This window comes from Hippocampus zosterae, chromosome 14 (assembly GCF_025434085.1).
Source record: "Hippocampus zosterae strain Florida chromosome 14, ASM2543408v3, whole genome shotgun sequence".
Taxonomy (NCBI): Eukaryota; Metazoa; Chordata; class Actinopteri; order Syngnathiformes; family Syngnathidae; genus Hippocampus; species Hippocampus zosterae.
The window spans coordinates 13,012,949-13,027,155 of record NC_067464.1 but is presented as its reverse complement, the minus strand read 5'-3'; the positions used below and the strand labels follow the sequence as shown (position 1 = coordinate 13,027,155).

Below are 14,207 nucleotides of genomic sequence, written 5' to 3'. Positions count from 1 at the left end.
AGCAACGGTTTGCGGTACATGCATTGAAACGGCCCATATTCTCAAAAAATTAATAAATAGCCCCCCCTTCTTGTATTTAGGAAAATGTAATGAATTATTAACTTTTTACAACTGAAATAAATCAAGCGCAATTGATTCAGATTTATTTCTAAAATTAATAAAGATGTTATTGAGGTGTTCTTTGATTTTCCTCGAACGACTGCTGACCGTTGAGAATGAATGAATACTGTAATTATGTAAAAGAGTCAAAATAGCAGGAGAAACTTCAATGTATATAAGACATTTTGTAATCATTTCTCAGCAGGCATAATTATCAGAAAACGTGACCAATAACACTTTAATATAGATTCTGCTCTTGTCACTACAAGAATACACATATACAAGCCATAAATAGGAATTACACAAATGATTGAAGAAATGCCCGGATTCCAGTTAAGCAAATGCGGGTTATTTTTCGTCTTTATTTCTTTTCATGTTCTTTTCGTTTTCTTTTTGTTTATTGTTTTGTTTTCTTTGGAGTTCATTCCTGCAGCAGATTTCTGAACAGGTCACATTTTCAGTCAGTGACAGAGATTATGAACAACAATTGGGCTACGAACAAACTCGACAATTGAAACGGTGGGAAAATATTTGAAATACATATTGTACACAAATTCAGTTTTTTTTATTCTTGTTTGTTTTTTTTTTTTTTTTACAAGTTATGTACATGTTGAGATAGAAGTCCGTTTATGATGAGTTCATGATGGGCCTGGAATAGACTCCTTGGTAGTAAGAAGAGTCCGGTATGGAGGAGGATTCCAGGCCGGCCTTCCCCGCCATGGAGCCCATGGAGAGGGCCCCGGTCATGGGCGAACCGTAGCCGGAATAATGCATCACCTGCTCGTAAGTTTTTAGGTCCATTTTGTGGTGATGGTGGTGATGGTGGTGGTGCTGCTGCTCCGAGGACATGAGGTTGTTGATAGAGAACGGGTGGTTGAAGGAGTAGTGGTGCTCCGGCTTGAGGTGCGCGTCGTGGGCCTGCAGGACCGAGTGATGTTGGGTGAGGAGGTGCTGGCCTTGGCTCACCGGGGACGAGATGGAGGAGGCCGCGGCGGCTGCTGCTGCGGCGGCGGCGGCGGCTGCGGCGGCGGCGACGGAGGCGGCGTGCTCCGGGCTAAGAGCCTGGTTCGCCTTCATGTCCGACATGGCTCTTTTGTGCTCGCCCGCGGACGAGTTGGAGTGCGGCGACTCGTTGCCGTTACAGCTCTCGGAGCTACTGTGAGACGAGCCGTCGCCGCCCACCTTGCCGCGTCCGGACTCCTTGACTCCGGCCATCTTCTTATCGCACTTGAAACGCTTCTGGCGGCGCAGGTAGCAACCGTTCTCGAACATGTTCCCCGAGTCCGGGTGGAGAGTCCAGAAGGAGCCTTTGCCGGGTTTATCCGGCGACCTGGGCACTTTGAGGAAGCAGTCGTTGAAGGAGAGCGAGTGGCGGATTGAGTTCTGCCAACGCTGCTGGTTCTGCCGGTAAAAAGGGAAGAGGTCCATGATCCACTGGTAGATCTCGGCCAGCGTGAGCATCTTACTGGGAGACTGCTGGATGGCCATGGTGATGAGGGAGATGTACGAGTAGGGGGGCTTGGCGTGCGTGTAGCTCCGTCGGTACGTCTTGGGGTCTCTGGAGCGGTTGATGTTGGACTGGCCGTAGATGGGACTCATGGCGTTCATGTTAGTGTAGGACGTTAGCGCGTTCATGGAGGCGGGCTGCCCGGTCATGGGACTCATGCTGGGGCTCAAGGCCGCGCTCATGGCCGTCATGCCGGCGGCTCCCATGCCGTTCATCGCGCCGGCGCCCGGGGACATGCCGGTCATGCTGGGGCTCATGGCGGTGTTGACGTAAGACATGTTCATGGAGTTGGCCGACATGTTGGCCGAGGTGCTCATGCCGGACATGCTCATGTAGGTGTTCATGGTGTTCATGCCCAGGCCGGCGTTCATGTTGCCAACGGAGGTGTAACACTGTCGTTGGAGAGGGCGAACAGGTTAGACATGAAAAGACTTTTCGGGAAACCTGAGATGCAACAAATTTACACATGCGATGTGCATCGGTGTTATTAAATAGTCAACTAATGCTCACTTTTATCAGTAATATTAAATCGTGCACGATCGCTTATATAAGAAATTTATCACTGGACGAATCATGCAGAATGCATTGCACCTTTCGAAACAAAGCTTCACAATGTCAATGAATTAAAATTAAACGATTCAACAATTGCACGTGAAAAGTACGAATTGTATTAAAACGATATAAAATAGAATATAACCGTTAAGACAGACCAAACTAACAAAGCCAGTCTTAAGCAAAGATTCAAAATCAGACATCGTGTTTGCCACCGCGAGCTTTCCCGGTAGACAGACATCATGTAATTTATGTCAGAAGTGTACACATTTATTTGATGTGGTTGCTTCTAAATCGTATATTAAACAGTACACGTCATGTCTGGTGTTCAAACTGCATCGCCTCACGAAGAAGATAGTGAGGAGCGCACACACGAGCGCATCCCAAATATTTGAACCAATCTGCTCCCCAAATCAAACATCTCCGCTGTTTGTCGAGTGAAAACAGGGTAAAAAAAACAGTGCGATTTGGTGAAGATAGGTATATAGACAAAAATTATAATCCAAGTGAAAAAGTTTACCCCACCTCCTCCTCCTCCTCTACATGTCAAGCAACTTTGTTAGGATTGCGCGCGCGCGCGCGGCGTGGAGATGGGGGAGGATTTGGAGGCGCCTCAAGTCAATATTTGATCACAAAGTTAATATTATCTCAGGGCTAATATTGAGTTGTATAAAATGGGATCGGCTTTAGCGAACGGGGGGAAATATATATTTAAGGTACCCACCTCGGGCTCTGCGTAGTAGGTGCTCCAGTCGGTGTGTTCGTGTCCTTCCATTTTAACTGCTCCAAGCATCATGGAGGACTTTCAACCGAGCGTCTCCCAGCTAAGGAAAAAAAAAGCCAAAAGCGTCTCTCGTATATCGCCACTGACTAGGGACCACTGGAGCATATATCGGCGTGGCTGCTGCGTCCCTCCTAGTCCGAGAGTGGCGCACAAGAGGGAGAGGCACCCGCGCAATGCGTCAGAGAGTGAGCGCAGTTGAAAATGACGCTCAGTGCAGCCGCTTTACGCACTGATATATCTGTGTGCGCCAGCCAAGCCTCCAATCCTACTTCTACGCCTTGGGCCCTATTTGAATAATCTCCTCGCACCTAGCCGTGAGACTCCTCAAGCTTCAGCCCCCCCCCCCCCCCTCCAACACTCCAAACCCTCCCACCTCACAGTACACCTGCACTGACTTAAAAAGAACCATTTTATATGGAAAAATGAATTACAAAACTCATTTTGGTGTCTTGTTTGGGTGCGGTGGGGTGCTTTGCAGACAGAAAGGGTGGCACTATACTACAAGGTGTGCCTTTTTTTCATAATGCACAACCTCAAAAGTGAGGTTCATCTTAAATGAATCGTTTTTTCTTTTTTGCTGTTTCGGCCTGTTATAATTCCCAATGTTAAAATGAGAAAGGTTTTGAGATGCTTATTAGACTTAAATACGGTATCCCAATGTATGTCATTTGTTCAATGTACAGTGCAGCTGTTTAGAAAAAAAGGAAGTATCGTTATCCACTGTGCCGCCCGAAATAAATACTATCCAAAATATACTTGTATCGACGAAGTTATTAAATCGAATTAAGTGGATGCCCAAAAGCATTTGATCAACATTCTCAAGACTTCCCCCCTTTCAAGTGTTTTAATTAGTGCAGTTAAGAACTGCGCCAGAGCGCCCTCTGTCGGTCGTTTTTTCTTCAGGGTCTTGGTGGCGTGCACAAATGCAGAGGATACGTTAGCCGTGAAAAAAATATATTATTTTAAAATTAAAATAAATATTATTTTTAATGAGTTTTTAATATGTGTGTCAATGAGACAATATTACTGTATTTAAATCGAGCATCCCTCTTGCAGCTCGTACAGTACAGTAGGGTATATATTTGTGTGACGCAAACATGAAGGTGAGGCTGCAGTCTGTTGCCGGCCACGTGTCACAAGTTGTACATCTATTTGAGTGCATATTTACGCAGGAGCATAACTATCAGTACAGAGCCCCATTAGTATAGGCGAGTAAACCTGTCTTGTTGACGAGGGACTAACAGTCTGCTTAACTTGGAAATGAGATCATGAGGGGGAAGGGGGAAAAAACTCCGTGTTTGACGATTAAGGCTTGCATCATCAGCTTCTACAATGCAGTGCCGATGGATGTTATTTTTTGGGGTTGTTTTGTTTGTTTGTTTGTTTGTTTGTTTGTTTGTTGTCCGCTTGGAACTGTTGAAAGCAATATTGACACGAAATTTGATTAGAATATTAAGCCACTTATAAATTAAAATTGAAACGCATTTGTTGAATGTTAAATTCAGAATCATTTTGCCAACAGGACAAGCGTTGCCTTTCTTGTTTTCCATGAAGAAAATCGTTCAGGGGGCATTTTGCAATTTTTCACAGACGCTTTGGTCCATTTCTCACATCAAAATTGAAAGTTGAAAAACATGATGTAAATTCTCAAAATAATTCGTACAATTAGGAAAACAACATGGCTCTCCAGCCAAAGCCATCTCCTTTCTCAAAAAGCTTAGTACATTTCCCAAAAGTGACAAAACACCTCACTGTGATACACAAAGGAAAATACAGCACTGAATAGAAAAAAAAAAGAAGTACAAATCTGAACATGGGACAATCTCCCTTCTGAAAACACCCTGCTTAAAAAATATAAATACACGGCAAAGCATTTGAAACTCACTCAGAGTAATGTGATACTGCTTTTTTGATGAGGAAAAGTGACACGATGATGTCAAAACCGAACAAGTAGTTGTTCGAAATTCAGTTCTGACCTGAAAAATAGACCAAAGCAACTGAGGAAAAAATGTGCAATCATTTATAAGTGGAAATAGAGTATTTTTCAAAAAGGTGAAATCCAACTCTTGGTCCCATTATTCCAAAATGGTCTTTGACCTTGCTGACACTGTGTTCCCGAATGAGATGTGTTGCGAATTCCAAGCTTAATCATCAACCTGCTGGAGTCCCTTCACATGGGTGAAGGTCACATTTTTGGACTTGGTGAAAAACAAAATCTTCAATCAACCAGTTATGTGTGTGTGTGTTTATGTGTGTGTCTGTGTGTGTGTGTTTTGACGACCGCCGTTCCTCCTGGCTTGATGTAATTATCCGTTCGTGTGCAAGATGTACACATTATGGTGCAGGTGTCGTGAGTCCTACAACAACGGCCAGCAAATGGCTTTACCTGTCACCTGCCAGGTGGTTCACACGTCTGATAATATCTAGCATAGATGCAAGGCTCCATGTCAGCTTGACAACACTTGTTATTGCAGGAAGCCTTTTTTTAAGGGATTGTGGAATCCTGCAGAAAAGGACTTCAGAAACAGACTGCAGGCGGACTGTGCCTTTTGAAATACATGTCTTGAATAAAACAATGTTAGTTGCGTTTTCTTTTGAAATCAGTGCGAAGCCAATGGACGCGTTGACATTTTTGGATCATTTTTGACCTTCCGCTATGAAAAATGCTGTTGTGTGTGTTCTCCAATTCATGAGGAATATATCCCATATTTGGAATTGTGTAATTCACTGCTTCTATTGTATTTAAACAATATTTGTGAATGATCTTGTGAAAATGGATTCTGTACGGATAATGGGAGAAAACATTGAGATTTTTTTTAATGAATAAGGAAATAGTAAATGAACAAATCACCCTCATGGGGTTGACATTATTGTAAAATCAAACACCTTTGTGACAAGATACATCACCCCAAGTCGGGCTTCCTTTCACTAGCTCCCAGTACATTTTAGAATCCATGCTCAGATACTTCTGTTTTGTTTTCAAATCTTTAAACGGCTTTACCCCGGCTTACCTCTTGGAGCTCCTCCGTCTCTACGCACCTGCCCAGTGCCTCTGGTGTGCAGACCAGATGCGACGGCAGACTAATCAGAGCCTCAGAGTGGATCAAGCCATTTCTGTTGCCCGTCCTTCCCTCTGGAATGACCTTCCGTTTAAATGTTAGTCAAGCCCCTCTCTGTCCCTTTTTAAAACTCGTTTGAAGACACCTCTTTATTCTTTGGCTTTCGACCAAACATATGTGAGACGGACGCTGTTCTATTGTTTTGTGGCGTCTTTGGTGTATTTCTTAGGATCATTAATTTGTGTTTTAATTGATGGTTTTAACTCTCTTTTGTTGTTGTATTGTCGTTATTTTATGTTATATGTAAAGTGCTTTGTGACATCAGTGGCTGTTGTGAAATGCTCTACAATGATTCCTCACTATTTCCCAGTTCCTTTATCGTGGCCTCGGTGCATTGCGGATTTTTTCAAACATATTCATAATTGTTTGTTTTTTTTAAGCGAAAATGCTGCAAAAAAGTCCGCAAAAGGTCTACGAGAGGCAGCGAAAGTCAGCAAAACAACAGCGAGTCACATAGAGCTGAGCTACATATACAGTACTACATGGGTATATATATATATATATACACACACACACATATATATATATATATATATATATATATATATATATATATATATATATATATATATATATATATATATATATATATATATATATATATATATATATATATATATATATATATATATATATATATATATATATATATATATATATATATACACACACACACACACACATATATATATATATATATATATATACACACACACACACACACACACACACACTAGCTGGTTCGCCGCCCTCCGGGCGGCTCATCAGCTAGTTCCTGCGGAAGGCTGGTAAGGTGGGCCTTCGGCCCACAAAAGTGTTGTTGCTTGGTTCAAATTTTTGTTCATCTTCATTGCTTATCGCGAAAATAAAGAGATGTTTAGCTCTACTAAATAACTAACAATTTTATTGCAATGCTTGTGGGTAGACAACATTTTTTCGCTAAGATGCCCACGCGATCGTAGTGAGCCACTGCCTGAGCGGCGCAGTGGCGGCGCGCAGCGGCGCGGTGAAGTAGGTACGTTTTGAAAAGGGACAGACGGAAGGACAGACCGCGTGCGGGACGACGCGCAATATATATATAGCAGATATATATATATACTGTCTATATATTAGTATATAACATTAAATAATGTTACTTACTACAAACATTTACTTCTACATGCAGGTATACCATTAAATTTGGGCCTTATAAATATTTTTTATACTCATACACATGTATATATAACTATATCAGGGATCGCTACTTCGCGGATTTTCATTTATAGCAGGTGATTTCGGTCCCCGTTAACCGTGATAAACGAGGGATTACTGTATTTGAATAAGATTGGATTGTGTTGTATTGTTTTTCATTGTGAAATACTGCATAAGTCTTCAGTTTTTAGGGCTACCAGGTTGTTACATCCTTTGAAATAACAGATTTGGTCAAATTGGCCCTTTTTAATTTTACTAATCATGATATTCATTGATGTGAAGACACTGATCTTGAACAAGGATTTAACAAGGAATTAAGGAAACAAATACAAAGAACACTTGTTCTCAAGACACGTTTGCACATTTTTATATTGTCAAATGATCACCACAATCCCAGGAAAACACAAGTTCCCATCGCTGGTAGTGGTGAACTATTTTGAGCAAAGGCGCAGGCTACCCATGTGATCCTTGGTGACGTCCTTGTGCCCACTGTTGCCATTTTAGTGGCCTCGAATATTTGTAATGTATGAAAATAAAATACATGGATTTACACGACCATGCACTCAGTGTGTCATTGATTTATTTTAAAATTTGAATGAAATTGAATGGGGGATTATATCAACGCAAACCAGCAATAATTTATTGAGATCCAATAAAAGTTTTTTAAAAAATGTTACATTCTGTCTTCTAATATTTGGCACACAATTCAAGTCAATTCAACTCAACTGCATTTATAGAACACTTTAAAACAATCACCGCTGCATACAAAGTGCTGTACATGGAGCAAAAATAATTCATACAACAAACAATAAAATAATAATTTAATTAATTACGAAGACAGTAGCATGCAACAAAACAGTAAAAATGGAAATCAAAGTATAATGCTGAGTCAAAAGCCAAAGAGTAAAAATGAATTTGAAGACAGTGTCAGTTCCAATGGAGCATTATCTTTGTTTTCTTACTGTATTTAATCTCTTTAGACTGAGCACATTATCTTGTGTAAATTAAATTGTGAAGCATTCACCATTTTGATGTTCATCATTTCATTTAAAGACTGAAGTGTGCCAACTGGAATTTATTTTGTATCTGATCATTTTTATTTGAACCCTTTCGAGGACAGCAGTTACTACAGTTGGACATTTTATCATGTTATCAGGTTACAGGGAGCATGAAAGGGTGAAAGTGGTGAAATTCTGTTTATTTTGACTCAATAAGTTTCCTTTTCGTGCTTTGTGAATTAAACCCGTTGCAACAGCTCAAGGAAACCAAAGCGATGCACCCCTGGCACACTTGCCGCTTTGTCGATCAGCTAACTTCCATGATGAGCCGCGTCATGTTTCACACATCCAACATTCATTCAATCGCTGCTCATGACAAGCTAAGGCAAACGCAACGTGTCGAAAGTTTAATGAGAGGTTACAAGGCGTGAAAGTGCTGCACCTGCATGTGCACAGGCCTAAAACAACATTCTCTGATCCAGCGTCATGTGCTGAGCACTTCTTGGGTGCAGGCCAGGAGGTGGAAAGAGGGTGCTCCTTGCTCTGTGGGAGGAACTCTTGGAACATTCCACCAAACAACTAGGAGTTGTTGGCAGTAATGTGTTAACTTGAAGTTTCAATTTTCAAAGTGACCTTTTCCAGCCTTTTGGCTGAAATTCACTTAAGAATGCCCTTTGTGTTCTTGTGAATGTAAGGCTAGAACCACATAAGATGTTGGCTTAGGTATGTAATTCATCAAAATAAAATTAATAATTAGAGGTCCTTTCTCTTCAAAAAAAAAAAAAAAAAGGGTAAAAATGTTTGCTGCCAACTTTCCTGTGGTGACAGTAAACATTCCAGAGCCGGCCCGGAGTTTGGACTTGCCATTATCTGCCACAGCTGTGACAACGCCTGTTGGCTGAAGGTTTGTGGCTGGCCACACTCTGTTTACCTGGAAATGAATCTGAAAAGCGGCTGGACTGGGAAGGCACACAAGCTGAGCTAAATAAAAACGGAGAGTGGTCAGTGCAATGAGATGCATGTGGCAGGCAGTCCAAAGTTATTGCACTGGCCCCAGTGGGTCAGGGCGCAAACAAAAGCGTAAACGCACTAAGGATATCCTCAAATACGCACCTTTTGATATTGAGAGGAATGTGGCCAGGAATGCCATTCCGGATGCTGTTACGTTGACTGTATCCATGGCGCTCCAGATTCAAAATACTCGTCTCCTTGTCATGGTAAAGGGGTTTCGTGTTGACCACTGCCATTCATTTATCACACAAGGTGACAGTTCAACTATGGGACCATAGGATGAGAACGTGGAAGGTGGAATGCCAACAGGTGCACAAATCACTAAAGAATGCAGAATGATAGCTAGCTAGCTAGCTAGCTAGTTAGATAGCTAGCTAGATAGCAGACATGGACATATTTTATTCAAATAGATGAATACACATAAATATATTTATGTTATCGAATACATCATTTCTTTCTTTGGACGGTGCATTTATTGGAACCACAGCTGCCCGAAACAGCATGGGGAATTTGCAACGTGAATTTTACATTTATTTGTTGGTTAATAGTAATACATTTATAAATTCTTAAACATAAATTATATTTGTTGATGCTGAGATAGAATCATTACTATGTGAATTCAGTTATGAAATTTGTCATTTCTACTCAAAATTTAGGTTACAGAAAAATGTAAGCGTCCACGTTGAACACATTATAATGCTCAAAGGTCAATGAGACAAAAAAGAATTGCGAGGTACTTTAATTTTTAATTATGTGTGGATCTATTTTTTTCTTTGTACTGTGTGAACATATACAAAAGTGATCTTTTCTAATTGAACATATCAGTTCAATTGCTCGAACTCCTTCAAATGTCGGTCTGAACGTTCAACGTAAAAGGTGCCTGCTGTTTATAAGGGGCAAAAGATTTAATATCACCAAATCGGCCCATTGTTATTCATTAGTAGGACCCGCTGGAGAGTCAATACACATTTAATCACAGACTGTAGGCAATTAAAACAGCAGAGGAGCCGTACTGCTCTGGTAATTAAAGTTCCAAACTCCCACGGGAAGATGCATGTCTAAATATCAGCGCCATCATCAAACCTTGCATGCTGTAATCTGTAATGAGCCAATGCTGCTCATTCTGCTCCACGTGCTGTCAGAGAGCTCTGTGGTGATTGCAAAGTTACATTGCATTAATTCGCTTTTTAATCCTAATTAGCACAAAGGATGGAACTTTTTGACAGTGAGGAAATTGGTTAACTCTTCAGTAGCAGCAAGCGAAATACAAATACCTCAGGACTGTGAGTATGCAGATGGCAGAAAACAGGTGTCTGTACTGTCTTCTCCTTAACCCTTTCATGCACCCTGTAACCTCATAACATAGGAAACTGTCCACTGTAGTAACCCCTGTCGCTGAAAGGATTAATTTGCTAAAAAAATAAACACTTAAAAAAAGCGTATTAGTTTGTTCAGCCTCCATGGGTGCCAACTCAATATAATAAGACATAAATAGAGAGAAGTAAAGTCAAACACGATTGAAACAAGGGCCAGCAGAGACTTGGACGAACATACAGTAAACTAGGGAGCATAAATGTTGATAACGCAACAAATTCAGACAGCAAGATGGTCCCCATCCATAGCAGTGTCCTAAAAATGAGTCATGGCATCTGCGTTATCTTGTGCCAGCCTACAAACTCCAAGCGAGTGACATTCATCAAGTGTTCATCAACTGTCATCTCAAACACACATAGATCAATTGTATTTTTTCAGTGGTTATGATTAGCTAATTTAGTTTTTGTTAGTTAGGTCACAACATTTGCTAAGTGATGAGAACATGTTTTGATGGCATAGAAGCCTGAGACAACTAGTTAGCGTTTTTTTTTCTCAGAACGAACACAAAGGGCTGTATTTTCGTGCGCAGCGCAAAGTGAAGTCTAACTGTCTAACATAGAAAGAGTCTTTTATTTCTTTTAGTAGTTTCGTAGTTAGAAATGGGTGTTTGCGCCGTTGTCTGAGTGAACACAACACACTTGATTTCCTTCCAATCAAAGTGGCTCCCCTAATTCCCTTAAAAGGAAGCATGCAGTCTAAATATCGGAAGCATAACAAACTCACTGGTGTCAGGAGATCGGATTGTGCAAAGTACATTTATGACAAATTACAAGATATCCACTTAGGGATGATGTAAATTTAGTTGCTGTGCAGAGGGCACCTGGGGACCGCCTTCCAGACGCGATTCATGCATTTGCGTTGACCCCCCCAACACACACACACACAGACCAGTTGTTCTGCAGTCAGCGAGGTGCTTTTAAAAATATATTCAAGATGAAAATAGTAATACTAAAAAAATGTGTTCAGTGAATTGATTCTGTCAGTCCGTGTCTCGATCAAATCCACTAACTTGCTCGACACCACCTGTGTGTCACCTGGTCTAAAGTCTAGTTTTTGTCAGCAAATTGCCAGGTACTCCGAAGGCATGTCAAAGAAAACGGAATCCCCAACAGAATGAAATTGTTTTGAAGACTTGGCTAAGGGTGCAGATACAGGAATGCATGTTTACTATTTCAGGATAAGACAATGGTGTCATTGGAATATCCATGCCCCGGAATCATAATGGAAGGCTTTCGCTCACCCTTTATGAACCAGGAAGTGCTAAATAACAACCACATGGCCAAAAAAACAAAACTATGATGCTCTATGAATTGTTTTCATTTCTGCATATAAGACTTTAACGTACAATAGGTAAATGTCTGTGCTCTACTTACAAAGAAGTAGCATGCTAGTTTATATGAACATTATCATACTTAAGTACAGACTGTGTGCATATTTTTGCCTCCTCTACAGCGTTTTAATGTGAACATGTATAAAAAGCTGTTGAAATGGGCTGGGATGTGACCATCTTTATAAGACCACCTGAGGAAAAACACACACACATCTGATCTCTACATCTGAGAGAGGCTTTTGCTCCATTTCCTTTTTCCGGCACCGTGCCAGCGGGCAAGTGAGGTTCATATCTGCTGCAGTCTTATCTGTATTCCAGGCTGATGGGAAATTCAAGTTTGGGATTACCTGTGACCCATCTTTGACAGCCAGTTACCCGCGCGCTTTCATTATCGTCATGCTTCAGCTCACCACTCAACAAAATCTCGCGCTCGGCTCCTGAAAACTATCGTTGTTTGGTATGCATAGCGCCGAAATTAGAAGCACATAGCGAAGAATTTACATCAGGTCTGTATTAGAGGTGAGCCTATCTTCCGCCCGGGGCCTTCTTGGATGGACGAGGTGCCATCCATATGCAGATGGCTAATTTGTAGTGTTTACAGAAGAGTACGGAGGGAGCCGACAGCTGACGAGGAGCACTGAAAGCGGGCTGCCTACGTGTCACCCCAGGAGCCCGGTGGTTAAAATCTGCCCTATAAGAGCAACAACATAAGTGTCCAATCTGTGTTTGCTTACCCGCGGACACGCATGGCTCAGTCCGGGTTGCGGGGCCCGTAAATTGTGCCTTTTTACAGGCCCTGACAGCTAACAGGCCATTGGGAACAGAGGCCCAATGATTCAGCCACTCAACAGATTAGCACCTCATCAGCCTCCTACAGCTTCGAACAAATACCGTCCCTGCCTCCTTCAAGACACAATAGGGCTAACACTGCTCAACAGCCCCCTGCCAAGGGAGGCCCTCCCCCACCACCCTTCCTCTGCCACAAAACTTCCTGGTCTGGCTCTTTCTCTGGGCCACAGCTGCATCAAGGGCTCCTTCTCTAGTCCTTGGCCCACCCCGACCCCAATTGGCAAGATGTGTGTATTTCAGGTGAGCAAATATTGCCACTTGCCTGAGAGGTCAATGACCAGCCCTTTCAGGAGGCGAGTGGGGGGTTGCGTATTGCGCCTGCCTGCTTTGCAACAGGGGTACATGTGGCCTCACACAGCAACCGAGACATAGAACGGGTCAGGGGAATTCTCCAGGCACAGCTGGAGTCGGCAAATCAAATATATACCTACAGGGCTCATCTGCATTTTCCCAGAGCGTTTCCAGTCTTCATTTCCCCCTCTAATTGGCTTTTAACACAAAAGAATGATTTCATGCTCTGACAAGCCACACACAGAGATATTTGACCCTTTTGTGACATTGCCCAGTCCTCACACAACTCATCCATCGCTTTGATTGGCTCAACTGGTAAATAAAATACAACCACGTAAATTATCATTATTCATTATTTGGGTAGTAAGCAAACACGCAGAGGGTTCAAAAGTGCTTCAACACCTCAAGTTTGATTCTGCTGGTCCAAATCACTTGATGGGATTGTAAACGTAGACAATTTTTTTTTCTCATTTCTGAGACAAATTAAGCAAAAATGCATGACAGAGAAACCCTGGTTATAGCAGCGTTATGGACTCCAGACCCACCGGCAAGAGCTGAAATTCAGCCATTGAGCAAGCCCATGTGAAAAAACTTCTTCTTATTTGCATGCTTCTAACACATTTAAAATGATTACAACAGTCTTCTTTAAAAAATTATTGGGTTCTCATGCGCTGACAAAAAATGGGGAACATTGTGGGGAAGAAATGACGATGACTCTTGTTTGCACATTTCTCCAAATAAAAGGGAAATCGTCTTACTTTGTCACTCCCTGTTGAAGTTTAGTGTAAAGCCGACACATAAAAAGAAAAATTAAACATTTCATATTTAAAAACCAAAATGGTCAACCAAACCATGCAATTGTATCGAACGAGAGTCCACTATCTTAATGCTAACATAGAGTACATAGATGGGGACTTGACCCTATTTTGCCGGTCCGTCCTCTGTTCGCGACCTGAGTACCCTGCCATCATCGTTGCTCCATCCTAAGTCATATAATAATAATCCTCTGTCCCCGTCCGTCCTCGTCCTTTTAAAGCGCTTCCGTCCCATTCTGCACCCCTCCCCCTCCAAAAAAAGATTAATCTTAATCATTTATTTTAAA

General features: G+C 41.8%; 1 protein-coding gene across 1 annotated transcript; it reads right to left on the bottom strand.

Annotated features, from left to right (window-relative positions):
* Window positions 1-310: 310 nt before the first annotated feature.
* On the bottom strand, window positions 311-3,237 carry foxa2 (forkhead box A2). The gene is made up of 2 exons (XM_052086853.1): window positions 2,883-3,237; window positions 311-1,998 (listed from the first exon to the last, which is right to left on the bottom strand). The coding sequence occupies exons 1-2, from the start codon at window positions 2,952-2,954 to the stop codon at window positions 727-729; spliced, it is 1,344 nt and encodes a 447-aa protein (XP_051942813.1). The 5' UTR covers window positions 2,955-3,237; the 3' UTR covers window positions 311-726.
* Between the last annotated feature and the right edge of the window lie 10,970 nt (window positions 3,238-14,207).

What these genes read in the sequence shown, in the direction of transcription:
- foxa2 (XM_052086853.1), bottom strand. Translation starts at nt 2,954, where the DNA reads ATGATGCTTGGAGCAGTTAAAATGGAAGGACACGAACACACCGACTGG. An exon ending in CCTACTACGCAGAGCCCGAG is followed by an intron (nt 1,999 to 2,882) that starts GTGGGTACCTTA and finishes CTCCAACGACAG; the next exon opens with TGTTACACCTCCGTTGGCAA.